The sequence below is a fragment of the Pagrus pagrus genome (genome assembly GCF_965226575.1).
Source record: "Pagrus pagrus genome assembly, chromosome: 16".
Taxonomy (NCBI): domain Eukaryota; kingdom Metazoa; phylum Chordata; class Actinopteri; order Spariformes; family Sparidae; genus Pagrus; species Pagrus pagrus.
This window is the reverse complement of record NC_140200.1, coordinates 23,826,965-23,844,673: the sequence shown is the minus strand read 5'-3', so window position 1 is coordinate 23,844,673 and position 17,709 is coordinate 23,826,965. Positions and strand designations below refer to the sequence as shown.

Here is a 17,709-nt window from a genome sequence, read left to right as displayed (position 1 = left end):
ACAATCATACCAAACTGTGATGTCACAGTGGAACAATCATAACCAACTGTGATGTCACAGTGGAAGCACCAGTACAACTTTGATGTCACAGTGGAACAATCATAACCAACTGTGATGTCACAGTGGAACAAACATAACCAACTGTGATGTCACAGTGGAACAATCATGATGAACTGAGATGTCACAGTTGAAGCACCAGTACAACTTTGATGTCACAGTGGAAAAATCATAACCAACTTTGATGTCACAGTGGAACAATCATAACCAACTGTGATGTCACAGTGAAACAAACAGTTCAACTGTGATGTCACAGTGGAACAATCATACCAAACTGTGATGTCACAGTGGAACAAACAGTTCAACTGTGATGTCACAGTGGAACAATCATACCAAACTGTGATGTCACAGTGGAACAAACATAACCAACTGTGATGTCACAGTGGAAAAATCATAACCAACTGTGACATCACAGTGGAACAATCATGATGAACTGAGATGTCACAGTTGAAGCACCAGTACAACTTTGATGTCACAGTGGAACAATCATAACCAACTGTGATGTCACAGTGGAACAAACATAACCAACTGTGATGTCACAGTGGAAAAATCATAACCAACTGTGACTTCACAGTGGAACAATCATGATGAACTGAGATGTCACAGTTGAAGCACCAGTACAACTTTGATGTCACAGTGGAACAATCATAACCAACTGTGATGTCACAGTGGAACAATCATAACCAACTGTGATGTCACAGTGAAACAAACAGTGCAACTGTGATGTCACAGTGGATCAATATTTATGTGTTATAAATACTTATACTATGCTTACTATACTATACTACTATACTTTGTGGCAGAGTGGAGACAGACTGAACACGGAGCTGGTGGAATTTAGGGGTAAGCAGTGTGGAACTATAAAACAGCCTGCGTGCTCTCATGCTCTAGAAACCCTTCACTAGATGAATACAGTTTAAAGTAAATGTGCAATTTGAGGGGACCAGCAGGCCAACCGTGTGTTTCCCTGTTCAGTGCCTGGAAGCTTGTTTTCACTGTCTCTCAAAAAGTATTTTTACTGTGACAGCTTTGAATTTACGTCACTGGCATAATTACCCACAAGAAGCAGACCGGCAAACTGCTTGAGACACAATCTACGGGAACTTTTAAGTGGTGCTTTGAGACTTGTTATGGTTTTCTAGCTCTCTGACCTCAGTATTATTCACAAGCCAGCTGCAAGGGCAATGGTGAACTCACCCTGTGTGTGTGTCACCCAAGCCCACGTTAGTGCCCACATACCTTCAAATAATGTCCACAAATTGAATCCTGGACAATATGCAGCTTCCCTCTGATTGAGTTACTTTGTTGATTGCCTTTTATGAGTTTTCCCCTCAGCCTCCACAGCCCCTGTCAGCATTCAGCAGGTGTAACGCTGAAACTGTCAAAGGTGTGAACTGTTGTGTGTGCGTAAGTGAAGGTTACCGGTGTGTGTGCGTGCTGTGAGCCGTGTGTACAACACCTCTGACTGCGTTGGTGATGATAGTGTTTTGTGCCATGGATTATTCCTGCTGTCTAGTTCCATAAAAATAAGAAGTACCCCTAAACGGACCCACAAAAAGGAAGGCAGCGGTTCCTTTGCAAGCTGCCACGAGCCAATAACATCCAATAACATCGAGCTGTTTTGACAGGAAACACATCCCGTTAAATCAACTGGTTGCTCCTTCCGTATCCTTTGTCCTTGAAACAGATTTTCTTGTTGACGTGTATTAGCAGGGAGGTTAAACATGTGACAGCCAACTTGCCACTAAACACATAAAGACAGCATATACACATAAGCAAGGGTTACCATGGCAACAGTGGGAAGGAGCAGTGCTGGTGAGATAGCACAACAGCATCTGGAGTTGAGCGTGCTCAAAGTCATCTGACGCTTTGTTGTTGGCCATCTATGTGAGAGAGACTGTTTGCGTAGCAGGTTGTCCATATACACTGAATGTACAGTCTGTGGGATGTATTATGTATGTGTAAGAGATAAATGTGGAATGACTTTGTGCAAGGACAGAGGAACGCTGCATGTGTGCAGGACTAACATCAGATATTTTATTAATTCCTCTAATCACATCCACAACTCCTGCAGCTCAAGTGGGTCTCACTCTCTGACTCACTGTGTTTCATTCACAGGGCTGTGGATGATGAAACAAACTCGGAATTTTCCCTCATATTAATTAATTCAAATTGTACATCATGTTCGTCCCTCGTCTGTTATTTTTCTATTTTTTTTTACACAGAAACCTTAATTTTTCAAGCCTGTCATCAGAAAAACAACCACACAGATTGAAAATGAAAGCAGCTTATTACGACCCATATTTATTTTCATTCATTTTGTTGTTGTTGTTGTTGTTGTTGTTGTTGTTGTTAGGCAGCTGCATCAAGTGGCTGTAGTAATAGTTATGACTGCAAAGAAGGAAGTGATAGTTAGTATAAGAACGAAAAGTCCAGAAAGGAATCAGGTCAAGATGGACAGTCAAGTTAAACAAGCTCTGGCCTTTCATTCAGGAGACATGTACGAGTATTGTACACTTTATATTAGTATGGAAAATTTAACATTATATATCATTCATTTGCGGAAACATAAAATACAATGCAATACATTTTGTTCTGGCAACTAGGCTGTGTGAGCCCAAAACACTGTTCTTCACAGAGGCAGGAGCATGCTCTTTATCTTGTTTTCATTTGGTTAATGTTTGGATTGAAGGGTTCCATGTTTAAAAAAAAAAAGATAGGTAGATAATCATTTAATGGTCCTTGGTCCTAATTTCCTGATGTTGCACATGAGCTAATATTTTTGTAGCACAAGGATACACTTAAGTACTTAAGCCACACAAAGTAAATACATTTACTGCTCATAATTAGGCCTAATTTATTTCAAACTATATGAAATCCTGATGATCCTGCTTATTCAAATCAAATAAATGCACAGTCTGCCATTGGAATTTTATGAATGTTGTCCACATTGTCCACAAGAAAGTAATCATTCTCGACTGTATCAATGTCAGACAGCTGAACAGTTGTATCTGAGACGTTTATTTTGTCCTCCAGACATGCAATGTGATCATGTAACGAGCCTGGGACTATGGCTTACCCAAAGGCATGTAGCCTGTGAGCTGAATGCAAACACAGACTACAGTGATTGACTGTGGCAGTGCCACAGCAGCAGGACTGTGCTAAACCACACTGAGCTGGAATCCCCATGAGAGGTTTGCGGCGGTGTGCTCGCCTCTTCCTTCTGACATGTAGCTCAGAGTGGTACATCTCACACATTGTTGCACAGTCAGTTTCTCTGCAGGTTGATGTATACATTCTTTACTGATGGCCCGAAGAAAAGTAAGTGCACTTTTAAAACAGTCAAAACGGTTATGATTCAACATGTCTGTAGTTTTGGTGTAAAATTGTTCTTCCAAACTCATGTGGGTACAATACTGTATACACAAGAGCTTCATTTAAGTCACAATGGAGCATATGAAAGATGAAATTACACAGGCCTTCTCCTACGAATCAGAAGTTGAATTCATGTCATACCCTTAATCACACTTAATTTAACAGTTTTCACAGCCAACATTATAACATGGGACAGCATGTACCTAGAACACATTGACATTTTGCACATCATGTCTATTTCAAACTCCTTGTGTGTCATTTAACACTAGCTGCGTTTACATGGACAATATGTCCTCAATCTGATTGAAATGATTCTGATTTGAGATTCCAACTTAACGGTCTACCTTGAGACTGAAATAAGTGTTCTGATAAAGATGTGTGTTTACATGCCACAAGAATTTAATCAGAATATAAATTTGTTTGGGTTTTTTTTTTTTTTGCAAACAAGTCATTCTGCCTGCTTTGACATATTTAATCAGCCGGAAATATAACAGAGAATAAGAAAATAAGAAAATAAGTGTTTGTTCTTCTAAGACAAAATTCAGTTTATTCATTCTTTGGGCCATTCATGGTTATCAAGCTTATGTTGGCTAGTGTTAGTGTTACCTGTCAAGATTGAATTGAATGTACTTACCAGTATTGCTGCTGTCATCTTGAGTAGGAACAGGAGCCTCAGACAAGTTATCCTCAAACCCCACATCCACACATCAGGCCACATCAGATCAGTCTCTTCCAATTGAGGTGTTAACATGAGGTATTTGTATTCTGATTGGGCATTTATTCTGATTACAAGTGAAATATTAGGGTCTGTGTAAATGCAGCTACTGTCGTCACATAAGGAGATCATGGTTTGGGTTAGAAGAAGTCTTTCAAGTGAAGTTACATACATGACGTATAATAACTTCCAAGTGAAAGTCCTGTTTTTGACCCATCCATCTACTTTCCACCTCCTCTCAACATGGACTTTCTTGGTCATTTTTGTATTATATGTCGCCTGACATTTTTTCTTGATGATATTTGTGCGTAGAATGGCACATTGTGATAATACACAAAATGACATAAGTGGGACCTGGCTAACCTGGTCCTGTATGACCAATATCTTATGGTGACTGTTAGCAATGACTGTTCAACAAACAACATCAAATATAGAGTTTGTGAACGTTAGCTGAGTCAGATCGCTGACTGTATGACTGTGACTCGGACGTGTCACTTCTATTATAGATCAGCGAGCAACAGCCTACTCATATTAAAGTTTTTTTCTTGTCAGTTGAAAGTGAAGCTGGTCTTAATATCAGCCTCCAGGATATCACACGGACGTCGAGGCCATGTTTTTGTTTAAGGGGTTTATGTGTCTAATAAATAGCAGTGTTGAGCCCTCAGTTTATCCCCAAATTTCTTCACTATCTCAGCTGCCAAAAATAGCCTTTTCCATTATAAATCCCTTTCTCTACCTCTAATACCAGGAAGCTATTTACCACCTTTCGACCCCTTCTTAATCCCTGTCCACCTACCCTTCTCTTCCTGATAAATACTCTGCTACCTCAACTCAGGGAAGAGGGCTGATATTTTAAACCCTTTCTCCTCACTATGTTTACCAGTAACCTTTTGTCTCTGCTTTCTGTCAGTGAAATTGTGAAATGTCTTTTTTACCCTCTTCCAGATCAGTGCTGGTGACCTGAACTCCTTTCCTTAGTTATTAAAGAGCATAGTCAAGAGCTGCTCCAATTGGAGAGTATCATGAGTATCAAGACTTTTGTTGTGAATTGGCACTGTATACATAAAACTGACTTGACTTATCAATTTGTCAAGTGCTACATATGTAATATCAACTAACTATTTCTACCCAACATATCCAGAACTTTTAGAACTAAAAGGTTCCTTTAGCCTGCTGTTGTCTGCGCAGGTTTCCACCTGCGAACATGAGTCAACCAGTCTGCTGACATGTTAAAAGGCGACAATGTACAACAAAAACATCCACCTCTTTTGCTTTCTACTGTAACTCTATGGTGATGTTTAGAAGCACATAAACAAAGAACAAACTGGTTGGAGGCTGTAGCTTTTGAAAATTGTGGATGAAATAAATAAATGTGAGTACTCAACCAATCAGAAATGTCTAGACCTTCAAGCCCAGCCCCTACAGTTCCTGTACTTTTGGTCCATATGGTGGAAGCACGGCTATTGAGTACCATTTCAGTTAGCAGTGCTATTAATTAATTTTTGGGTCTTGAATTATATAGCCCACAAGGTTCTTATGATTATATTTTTTAATCATGAATATATAATCACTAGAGAGTAGAAGCAGTGAATGATGTGCATGTGTAATGAGTGAGGTTTGAACAGTATCTATCCATACAGCCATACATCCACCATCTATACCTACTTATTATTTGCAGGATCATGGAGCACTGATCATGGAGAGAGGCAGGGTACGTATACTGGACACAGAGGGTTAACAATGATACAACAATACACATATTCACACCCATTGGCATAAGGTGCCACAGTGAACAGAACTGTCCTGGTTAAATAAAAGTAAAACAAGGCCAGAACATTCAGGTGTATACTCCTGTGGTGTTGGTACTGACCTCTTAAGACAGTCACAGGACAGTTTGCCTCACACCGTCAGTACATGACCCCATTTTCTGAACAGCTCCTCAGTCACATCAGCTTCCCATTAGCAAGGTACGTAAGCCCCATTGGAACTGCTCAGGTTAAATAAATGGATTACCTAATGAGGCCAATTTTGCAACCATACTGGGCAGTGTTTGAAACCAAGCCTTAGGAACAAGTGAAAAGGCGCAGTCAGCCATTATGAGTGTTTGAAAGTGAAAAACAGAAACGAACAAACAAAAAAGAAACTTGCTTGAGAAAATGTCAAATGTTAGACTTGATGCCAAAAAACATGAAGATGAGCCTTGTAAGCTGCTTTTTCTGGGTCAAGACGAAGGATGCTTTGTCCCCACAAAGGTCCAACTGAGTGTCCCAGTTAGTTGTTCCTTGGAGCGGCTGAGGAGATATTCTTGTGAACAGACACAGAAACACATACACACAAAGCACATGTACTTTTTGGCAAATGTGGGATGTTAGGGAGTCAGAAAATCATAAATAAATTCATGTGTGCTTCATCCTTACACCCCCGTACTCTGTCAGATTCTCTAAATCCTCTTCTCAAATGTTTTCAAACACTAAGTCTCTAAAATTACATTTTGGAGACAAAAACATGTACAAGAGGGACATTACCTGTGTGTAATGTTAGCCTCGTTGGTGTGAGGTAGTGTTACCCGTTTTCTCTCCTCTGCGCCGTGCACTTAAAAGTATAGCCAAGCCAAAAGTTCCCAGGCCTTCCAGTGAGCACTCCACTCAGGAAGGCTTTTCCCTTATTAGCACGAAATAAATAAATCCCCTTACCTATAAGGTTTAGGTCAGAGGCAGAGAAAACCGTTCACCTGCCCACCTAGTGACTTGTTTTATTCAACAAATTGTCCATTTTTAGTGAATATCATCAGAACAATTTTGACTCTATGTGTCATGATTCTGGTTGTTTCTGTGACTTCCTGTTTTACCTTTAATGTTGGGTTCATGCATAAGTGCTCACTTGGGACAGTAAATGCATTGGTACAGATCCCAACTGAGAATATATATTTTTTCCCCTTCTCAGTGATCTTCTTTTGATATACACGGCCATTCTGCTATTTAGGATGAGTAATCTGGGGTGGGGAAGCTCCGTTTTGTGAATATTTTCCTGATTTTCCTGATTTTCCTGATTTTCTTTTTCATTTTTCTTTGCAGTACATGCCGTGCACAGTTCTACCACGTAACATACACTGGCCAGTTGATTAACAGAACCACAGGGGAAATGTCATAGAATGTAGAATGTAGTAGTCTTACTTGACATTTCACTTTTAAAAGAGACCTAGAAGTCAAGTGTCCGCAGCAGCAGCAGCACATACTGTGTACTCTCTGAGTAGATACTTTGAAATAAGACTACATGGACTGGCCCTAATGATGAAATATGTGTTTCCATTCAGTAAACAGGTCTGGCAGTGCATCAACACGTCATGTTTTTCATGGGACAACAGAATGTAGTTGAATAATTGCCAAGCAAATATAACCATCCAACTTGAGAATAAGACAAAGAGAGGGTAAAAATCATTTCAATGGCTATTTTACACATTCATTTATTCAGCTTTTATCTACCAAGCGTGTTTCATGCTGAAAAATCCATGAAATCCTTACAAAGCAAAACAGCCTGAATGATTTAAAAACTGTAGTTTGCAGTGAGATATTGTACCTAAGCGCACTGTCATGCTACATTATTTAAAGCTTGGTACATGTTAAAAGGAATCTCAAAGCACAACAGAAGTTTCATTACATGTTGTGTAAAGAAAGAAAAATCACAACTACTTAGACATGACATGTACATATGTGTATACACTCAGCAGCAGTTGTTTCCTGCAGTATAATTACACAGTTCTATCACAAACCAAATCATAATAAATTCTGATTAGGGTGAGATGTTTTCCATTTTGTGGACTGTAGAGATGTCGATGTATGGTCTCGATTATCAAAGCGAGCCCTCTTTAAAGATGATAGGTTTAGCAGCGGCCAATTAAAGGAAACATTGGGGAGGAGAAAATAAATCTCGACTTTGCAGTATAATATGCCAGAGCCACCAACAGAGGCGAGAAACGCTGCAGCTCGGAACAAAACCTAGCTATTATATTGTTCTTAGGCGCTTTCCTATAATAGCAGGTTTAATGCAGGTGGAAATTATGGCGATTATCTCCCCCGCCGAAGTGGGGGACGCTAGCTTTTTCCATGTCAAAGTCATTGTGTGTGGAGGTCGATGGGAGTCGCCTTATCAATTGCAAAAAAAGCTCAGGGCAGGATATTATGCTCTGCTGTCCTCCGTCTCCCATCTCAACCCCGCCAGCCCTCCCATCACCCCTTCACACTGCACTCCTCCTCCTATTCTCTCCATCTCTCCCCGTTTCTCTCCATAAACTGATCTCACCACCCTTGTCTCTGCCTGCTCTGTCTCTTTCCCTGCTGTGGATGATCAGGGATGAGTTACTGAACTTGAAGAGCACGTCTCTGACAGTGGCAGGTATGAGGAAGGCTGCGGTACAACAATAGCAGATCATACTGTCAAGTTTGATGCAGGTGCACTGACAGATGAGAATGGTGGGAAGATACAGCAGGGCAGGTGGTTTCTGTGGCCAAGTTCCTTTATGCACAATATGGTCAAAAGTACATGGACATCCTTTTTGCACAGCTTTTGTCTAGGTCCCTTTCCCCCCAAAAAAATTTCAGGGATTATGAAGCCACAGGAATTTAACTGGGGAGGTGAAATCACCTTTGTGGATTTCTCTTAGATGTAGGTCTATGTCTTACTTGTTTTACGTCTGAAGAACAATGCTAATTAAACAAACATACATACATACATACAAACATATAGTTATTTGCATTTGCTGTGACACAACTCTGATGTTTGAATAAAGGTAATAAAAGGATGAAAAGAGATGTGAAAATGGTGACCGAAGACTCATTTAGTACACAAAAATCCCTTTCCTGTCTGTATGCAACCAGGTGTCATGCCAAACTGTGTCATGGACTTGCCAGTCTTACCTGTTGCGTTTGGCCTCACATATCTGTTAAAACAACATAGTCTCTTTCCTGGTCAAGTTAGCTAAAACACGGATTTACTTAGAATGACTGATTTCACTATTAACTTCTTGCTTCTTCCAGGACTCAAACCCTGGTCACTTTGACTTTCTGGTGCTTTCTGCTATGTCCATCTTGTGCTCTCGTCATTATCACCCCTGCTGGTACTGCACCTTCACACCTCTGCTGGTGGGACAGGGTGCAGGTGGTGCAATTCACATTCTGCTGTCGGTTTTCACTACTCCACTGAAAGACAATTGATGGCAGTATCTTAGCAATGTGCCAACAAAAGCAGTGAAGAAGAAGAATGCTAGCAATCAAGCATGGTGATAAACAACAATCGAATTTTGTTCAGGTGTCCATGTACATTTGGCCACATTGTGTATCACTGGTGGGCTGCAGGACAACATCAGCCTGGATCATCTTTCATCATCAGCCTTATTTCAGATATTACAATTTCAATAATTCCACATTATCAACTGTTTTTCTCTTTCAGTTTTAGCTGTTCTAGCTCATCTGGCAGTGTCAATCATCTCACTATCCCAATGGCTTTTTTTTCTTTTTACATTAACTATAAACGATTACAGAAACCATTTCCTGGAATGGGATTAATATAATCCCATTGCATGTAATCCGTCACTTTCCAAACCTGCATAGCCTCTATATGACAAGCAATATGAGATTATAATATTAATCTCAGTGTTGAATTTGGAGATAAGAGACATCACTTGTTCTTTGCTGGAGAATACAACAATGATATTCAGTCTTTCAGTCCACTGAAAACCTCCTAACACCAGTTTTAAGCGATTTTCATGTTTCAAGTGCAGTCTCAGGGTTTTGTTCTCCAGTGTGGGTTGAAATTGCATATAAACTCAAAAATACATCGAAGTCAAGCCAAAGTGTCTAAAAGGTTACATTCTATGCGGGGTTTTAAGATGAAAAGCATCAATATGTTGCTCTTGATGTAGAGCAGGAGTAGGACACTGTCCTACAGGGAAATTTATTGACTGCATTGCAGCTCTGTAGAGTGAACTTTCTTAAATGACCTCTCAAACACTAGCCCAATAAACAAAGTAAAAAATCTGTTTTGAGTAAAAGTTTATCATCTGACTCTCATGGGCCCCCCAGCCTATGCTGTGAGCTTCATCCAGGGGTTAGGCAGGGCAGATCAGTTTGTCAGCTTGGAGGCTGGAGAAGCTCTTGTTTTGGAGCTCCGGAGGACTCACGCACTTCAGGGCGTGCCCAGGTGACAGGGTGGCCTTGGTCTGTCCCACCCATTGCACCAAGGAGATGAGGTTACAGTCACACTGCCATGGGTTGTCATGGAGGTGCAGTTTCATTAGGTCTGAGAGGGGTCAGAAAATAAAAATAATCGCTACAAATGAATCATGCTGGCATCAATATATGATGTTATCATTTCTACATCTACTACTATGAGTCACTTGTGAAAATGGGACAGTAAAAAGACAGGCTGGAGGTAGTCTTACCAGGCATATGGGCGAACATGGTTCCATCCACTGTCTTCAGGCGGTTTCCACTGAGAGCCAGCTGAGAAAGCTTGGCCATGCTCCTGAACGCATCAGGTGACAGGAGCTCCAGCTCATTATTCCTCAGGTAGAGTTCCTGGTGTGAAATTCAGCCCATTTATTTTTGTGGCATTTAGTTGACCAATGCACACTAATAAAAAATAACTTATATATTATGGAGTCTCAGTGAACATATGAGAAACCAGGCACAAGCTGTGGCTGAAGTAAGTGTTTGTAAAAATGTTTGAGACAATTCTGTGACCCTACATTACCAGCAATGTACCAATTTTAGATGTGAATTCTTAACACAACTGAAAGTGACCCATATAGAAATCTTGGGGGCTCATTGCAGAAACGTCCTTAGTTTAAAATCCTACCATATATCAGGATGACATTTAGGATTTAGGTTTTTAGGTTTCTGTGTTTTGGTACTACAAAAACATATTTCCTAACTGCAGTTAGTATTAGTATAGGAATGTACCCATTACATAACTATCCTGCCTGGAGAAAGTTAAGATGGTATAGACCCAGTCCTAAATTCAAAATAACTGCCAAAAAAATTTAACAAGACTGTTGTTAGGTCTGTATGGCGAGGACAGTGAAGATGGGGAAAATTATTTAACCTGAAATATTATGAATGAAAGGCTACACAAACTGTATCGGTTTGGAGAAGCTAACACTGACATTAACCTGCTAATGTTAAGCCTGCTAGTAATGTCTTCTCTAACATCAATGCTGGCTTCTCTAATATTAGCCCGTTCAAGAAGCCAACACTCATAATGATATTTTTAAGACTAAGATAGGACGATTTAATATCTTGAGGCCCCTAATCTGCTTATTTGTCAAATTTGACTGATTCCATCCATCATGTTCATCTGGAATCCAAGACAGTGTGTTACCTGCAAGTTGTCCAGGCCATCCAGTACTGACAGGCTCAGTGTGGACAGAAAGTTGTTGTCTAGAACCAGCATTTCCAGAGATCGCAGAGGCTTGAATGCTCCAGCAGGAAGAGTCTTCAGACTGCATTAGAGAGAGAGTCAGAATTCCTTAATTAATCAATACACTGTACATTCACTGGGTCTAAAGTGAACATGACACAAACCCACACTTGAAAATTCTATCTACTCATGGCATCACTAAGTGCAATAAGTGTGGCATTGCAAGGTTTATAGAACTGTCTACCAAAGGGGATGATATGATTTGACCTGTTATTGTCTAAGTTGAGAAACATGAGCTGTCTGAGTCCAGTGAAGGCCTTAGGAGAGATCTTCTGGATACGATTCAGGGAAAGGTCCAGAACTTTGAGGGCGATCAGAGGCTTAAAGGCATTAGACGGGAGCATTGTCAATGCATTGAGAGGAAGGTCTAAGTCTGACAAGTTCCTCATTCCTGCAAACATGTCAGCTTTGACGGTGCCAATCTGGTTCTGTCCCAGCATGAGGAAGCGAAGGTTCAGGAGGTCCTAGAGAAATGGAAGGAGCAACAGTTTTGTGGTCAGATTACTACAATGCTACTGATGAATCTGCAATTCCTCTCCAGAGTCTTTACCTGAAATCCCCTTGGTGGAAGAGTAGTGATGTGGTTGCCAAAAATATTGAGGAGCATCAGTTGCTTTGCACCAGAGAAGGCTTGGGGGTGGATGGATTTGATGGCATTTCGTTCCAGGTTGATGCTCTCAATCTTTGGAATTGATCTCAGAGCATTGGGCTTTATGTCTGTGATACCGTTCTCACCTTAACACAGCAGTAAAAAAGTTGAATACTCAAACTTTTTCTGACATTCATGACGCTTGCTGTATGTAACATAAGCTTAAGAATGATTTAGTCAACCACAAGGTACTCACCTAGTTTGAGGATCCAGGCATCAGGGGGCAGTTTGGAGGGAAAGGCACGAAGTCCCCTCTTATGACAGTTGACTTCTGTCTTTTCTGAACGGGACTTTCTGGAGCATTTACAGACATTAGGACAGCCCTCCACAACCTGCACCATCCATAGGATCACCAGCATCAACCACACTAAGTTTCGCATCTCTACTGAAGAGTGGAGGGTATAGAGATACAGAACAGAGAAAGAAAAAGTCTTGACATTGAAAAGTCACTTTGATATTTTCTTTAGATTTTAAAAAAAGTGAATCCTGATAAGTATAATAATAATGCCCTGCTCTCTGGTCTTCCCAAAAAGAGCATGCATAACTTACAATTATTACAAAACTCAGCTGCACGAGTGCTGACGAGGACCAGAGGGCGGGAGCATATTACACCTGTTTTAAAATCGCTGCATTGGCTCCCTGTGCGCTTCAGGATTGATTTTAAGGTTCTTCTACTAGTTTTTAAGTGTCTTAACGGTCTTGGTCCTTCTTATCTATCTGCATTACTTTTACCCTATCAACCCTCGCGGACCCTGAGGTCCTCTGGTGCTGGCCTTTTAACGATACCACAAGTTAGAACTAGAACACACGGGGAGGCGGCATTCAGTTATTATGGCCCCCGATTGTGGAACAGCCTCCCAGAGAACCTCAGGGCCGCAGAGAATGTTGATGTTTTTAAAAAGAGGCTCAAGACCCATCTTTTTAATCAGGCTTTTAACTAAACTCATTTAACTTTCTAAGTTCTTACATTTTTTATTATTATTTATTACTATCCTTATTTATTTATTATTATTTATTTATTTATTTACATATTTATTTATTATTATTATTATTATTATTATTATTATTATTATTATATTTTTATTTTTAGCTTAGTTTATCCTGTTTCATTACTTTATTGTTTTACTTCAATGTTTTATTTCAATGTTTTAGTCGTTACTTATGGTCTATTTTATACATTCTATTGTTTTATTCCCTCAGTTTTAGCTCCTATACCTTTTATCTTATTTTACTGTTTTAGCCCCTCGATCTTCCAGTGTTTCCTCCTGGGGGCCTACCACACCGGGAGTTGCTTCTGGTCCACCGATGGGGGTGCTGTCCCGTGGATGGCCCTGGCCCGGGTGGCTAGAGAGCTCTACACCTTGGTGTGGAGCCTCCTGTCTGCCTGGGCTCGGGGGGTCTATGTGGTGGCGCCCCTGCAGTCATGGACCATGATTCCTCTCGGTGTGCATGGCCCCCAAAGGTAGCTTCTTCCTCACCTGTGATTTCGGTGCCCAGCCATGTCTCCTTAGCAACAGCTAGTGTATGTGTGTGGGTGTGTGTATGTTTGTGTGTGGGTGTGTATGTCTGTCCATATGTCTGTGTATGTGTGTGAGTGTGTATGTAAATGTGTATCTGTGTGTATGTTTGTGGGGGTGGGAGGTTTGTGGTCTTCATGGTGTTTTGTATTGTTTTGTTCTGTTTTGTTCTGTTTTGTTTTTAACCTCTGTGAGGCACTTTGTGTTACCGTACAGTATGAAAAGTGCCATATAAATAAAGTTGATTGATTGAAGTAAGATCTTAGTCTTTCACAGGAATTTCCACCAATTCTGTTCCTTTTCTTGGGAAAAATACCTTACACATTTATGTGATTAATTTATTCATTCAGTATTTGGTTACATTTTGGCAGGAAAAACTACTTGGTACGGGTTAGGAAAAGATCATACTGTACTTTACGTTAACATAACTTCTCACACCACGTAACGTATTTGACATCAGTCACGTGTTGTGAGTTTCGTTATTTATATATGTTAACTTACTTACATACATTTTAAAAAGTCACTCTTGACTCTTGGTCACAAACCCAGGTCTCTGGAGGAAAAGTCCTGTGAATGACTCATCCAACCACCACCTGACTCTGACTTTTCTTGCAGGGCTGAGAAAAACACACAGGGCTGAAATATTACAGGTTTAACTTTAAAGTGACAGTGGTGTCTTCCAATTACTTCTCATGCTTAAAGGGCAGCTTATACTCCAGCTATAAAATAACAGCTGTATGGCACGGTTCCAATCATTTAACTACCAAACCAATCCTTTTTTTTTCCTAAAACAGTGTTTTTGGTACCACAAAGAGGGAATTCTGTATTATAGAATAATGTAGCTTTGGATGATACCCACTTAAGTTGTCTAACTTAGTCTACTGAAGCCTCATATTAGCTTCAGAACAAGGACTGTGAATTGCCAATCATTTACATCAAAACTGAATCAGGATTATGTATTTTAGAGTAGACATAATCACCCAGAAGTAATAGTCAACAATGCTATTTGCACCCAAACAATGATCATTTAACCACACCAAGCTGCAGCTGAAAATATAATGTCATTGAAATCTAAAATAAAAAAGGCGTAATTGACTTTTGGCCACACAGGGTCCTTGAACCTCTCTCCTGCAGAGAAACTCATTTCCTCCCACTTTATACTACTTCACCAGAAAATAACTGTTTCAGTGTACTTATCGGTCGATGACTTGTTTTTAAACACAGAGTTGAATAATTGTGAACTATCCTTTAATACTGTACATTGATTGCATCCATGCTTGCTTGCTAGCAGTCTTCTTTAACACCATCTTTGTTGGTTCATACCAAATTTTCCTTGCCTGTCACCGAATGTTTATCAGCTACTGGTTGTCAAACTGATGCCAGGAGTTGCCCACATGTTCCTACATATAACTGATAAATAAATAAATAAATAAATGCCACAATGGCTTGATCCCAACAGATTTTCCTTTCATATCACTGCATAGAATGCATAGAGTAACAAGTTCACAAACTCAGATGTATTAAAACTGCAAGAGAATGCGCTGAAAAACACAGGATCAAATGATTCAGTGGTTCATTGTGTGCTGTTACCCTGAACAGTGTTTTTTCTGTTTAACATCACTTTTGAATCTGTCTTGTTTTGGTCACTATTAAAAAGTATAACAACACTGACCTCATAGCATTATTTGAAAGCTTTCCCCTGAGTAAAGCTGGAGTAATTTAATGTGTCTGTGGATAATCAGAACTTACTCAAGTATAACTACAAAATACAAAAAAGCAGTGCTTCTTAAATGATTTGCCAAAGTACTTGGCCTACACTGGGGATGCAGAAAATCTGAAATTTATCTCCAGCTAATCCCATTTTAAAGCCCACCGTGTGCAGAGACAATCCTTGGGAACATCAAAAGGAAAGCAGAGCAACAAACCAAGTGCCCACACACTGCAGTGACACTTTGAAACAAAGACCAGCTTTTCATCAGTAAAAACACTAATACCCGATTATCATTTAAACTGGCTGAGGAGCGTCTGCACTCGACTTTAAAGCTGATCCAAATTGAAAAGAATCTATGTAAAACTGTTTTTCTCCCATTGGCCACTTACCTGACCAGGCTGTCATCATACTGTCGAAAAAAAAACACTTAATTCTCCAGATATCTGTCCACTTTTCAGTTTTTCCTGTTTTTCCAGCGTCTGGTCTACAAGTACCAGCTGGCAGCCACAGAGAATTAGCCCTGCTGTCTGTGGCCTCTCTTCCACTGAGCTTTAAAAACTAATTTTACTCACTTTCAAACAATTTTAATATCAGAGGAAGTACCACAAAAAACTCAGCTCTCCCTGTACTCTGAAACAGATGAAACTATGCAGCATATAAAGTACTCTCTCTAACCTGCCATAAAGGTAAAGTGTGAGAACACAGCCTCAGCCTCAGTAGACGGTGAGCAGGGTGTGAAACTCCCAGAGATGCAAGTTCTGCAATGTCACAGAGCCCAGAGAAATGTGGCGTCCACAGATTATGGCCCCAATCCATATTATACTGCCAGGTCTACTGACTCTGTGTGAGTGTGGCTAGTATGTTTGTATTGTGTGCATGTGTGGATTGGTGGGTGCTTGGATTCTGTCCCCATGAGAACCATGTGAACCAAGTTTGGCCATTTAAACATCGGACATCTTCAGCTCTAAAATGTTAAGGGTTTGTCCATGTAGCGTTTGAAGAGTCTGATAAAACTCTTCCTCACTTTCTTGCAGAAAGTAGGATGAGATTAATACCACTCTCATGTCTGTGATATGAGAAGCTTCCAGCTATCCTCATCAGAAAATCAACCACAATGCACGGTGCAAGCAGCTTGTTACAACCCGTATTCATGTTTGCTGTTAGGCAGTGACCTCTAGTGGCCGTAGTAATTATAACAGCAGCAAAGGAGGAAGTAAGGTGACATAGTATAAAGAGCGACAAAGTGACAAGCACAATACTGTCACCCAGGAGATCTTAATGTGACTTACTTTAACTCACTGCAGTTAAATTGCGTCACGCACTGAACAAAACATAAAATAAGTAACATAGTGATTTCTAACCCAAATCATGATCTTTTCCAAAATCTAACCAAGGAGTTGTAGCGCCTAGGCCTAACCAAACTGCAAGTGTACGACAAAGGTCTGGTACACCTGTTGATCGTGTTGTTTCGAGAACAATTACATGTCGTTTTGGGAGTCACTGGCAATCAACCTACTCAGTTGTTTAGGTGTGAGGAGGTGTTGGAAGCTTCAGCCAGCAGAAAGTTACCTTAGCTTAACACACAAACTGGAAGAAGGGGGACACAGCCAGTCTTGGTCTTTTTAAAGAAATACAAAATCGACCTATGACATCTAAAGCTTAGTCATTTTATTTTTTGTATCTTGTTTGTTTATACCGTCCAAAAAGTGATTTGCAAAAACTATAAGTTGTGTTGTCTACACAACGGCATACAGTCCTAAGAGTGATTCATCTTCTCATCTAACTTTTGTCAAAGAAAAAATAATATGCAGGGTGCATCAGTAGCTCAGTTCAATCAGGAGGGACTCATATTGTCTGAGTGAACATGAAGATTTATTGCCACGTATACAAAAGAGAATGAGAAAGTCTTTGGCGGTTGGACTCCATCATGATAAAGTAATATTTTGGGAGGTGATGAAGCTGTGCGTAGAATAGGAAACCCCCCCGATGGAGTCTAGATGCTGGTGGCAGTGATGGAGGAAGACGGATCCTGGTGATCTGACGCTGGGGGAGTTGATACTGGTGAGTAGAACCTAGCTACTGGATGAAGAGCTGGAGGAGGATGGGGTGGAGGAGGGTCGCACGAATGCCTGATATGACAGCTGAAAGCAGAGAGGAGAGCGGTTTTAAGTTTGACAGCAGAATCTGGTTGTTTAAATGATGGTGGTATTGT

The 17,709-nt window shown here is 40.3% G+C and overlaps 1 protein-coding gene across 1 annotated transcript; it reads right to left on the bottom strand.

Moving 5' to 3' along the window:
* Positions 1 to 10,250: 10,250 nt before the first annotated feature.
* Positions 10,251 to 15,905, bottom strand: LOC311271385 (uncharacterized protein; the record flags this gene model as incomplete). Its single annotated transcript, XM_084377026.1, has 7 exons — positions 10,251 to 10,441; positions 10,584 to 10,719; positions 11,522 to 11,642; positions 11,828 to 12,084; positions 12,171 to 12,355; positions 12,466 to 12,654; positions 15,887 to 15,905. The coding sequence occupies 7 exons, from the start codon at positions 15,903 to 15,905 to the stop codon at positions 10,251 to 10,253; spliced, it is 1,098 nt and encodes a 365-aa protein (XP_084233152.1).
* Positions 15,906 to 17,709: the final 1,804 nt, after the last annotated feature.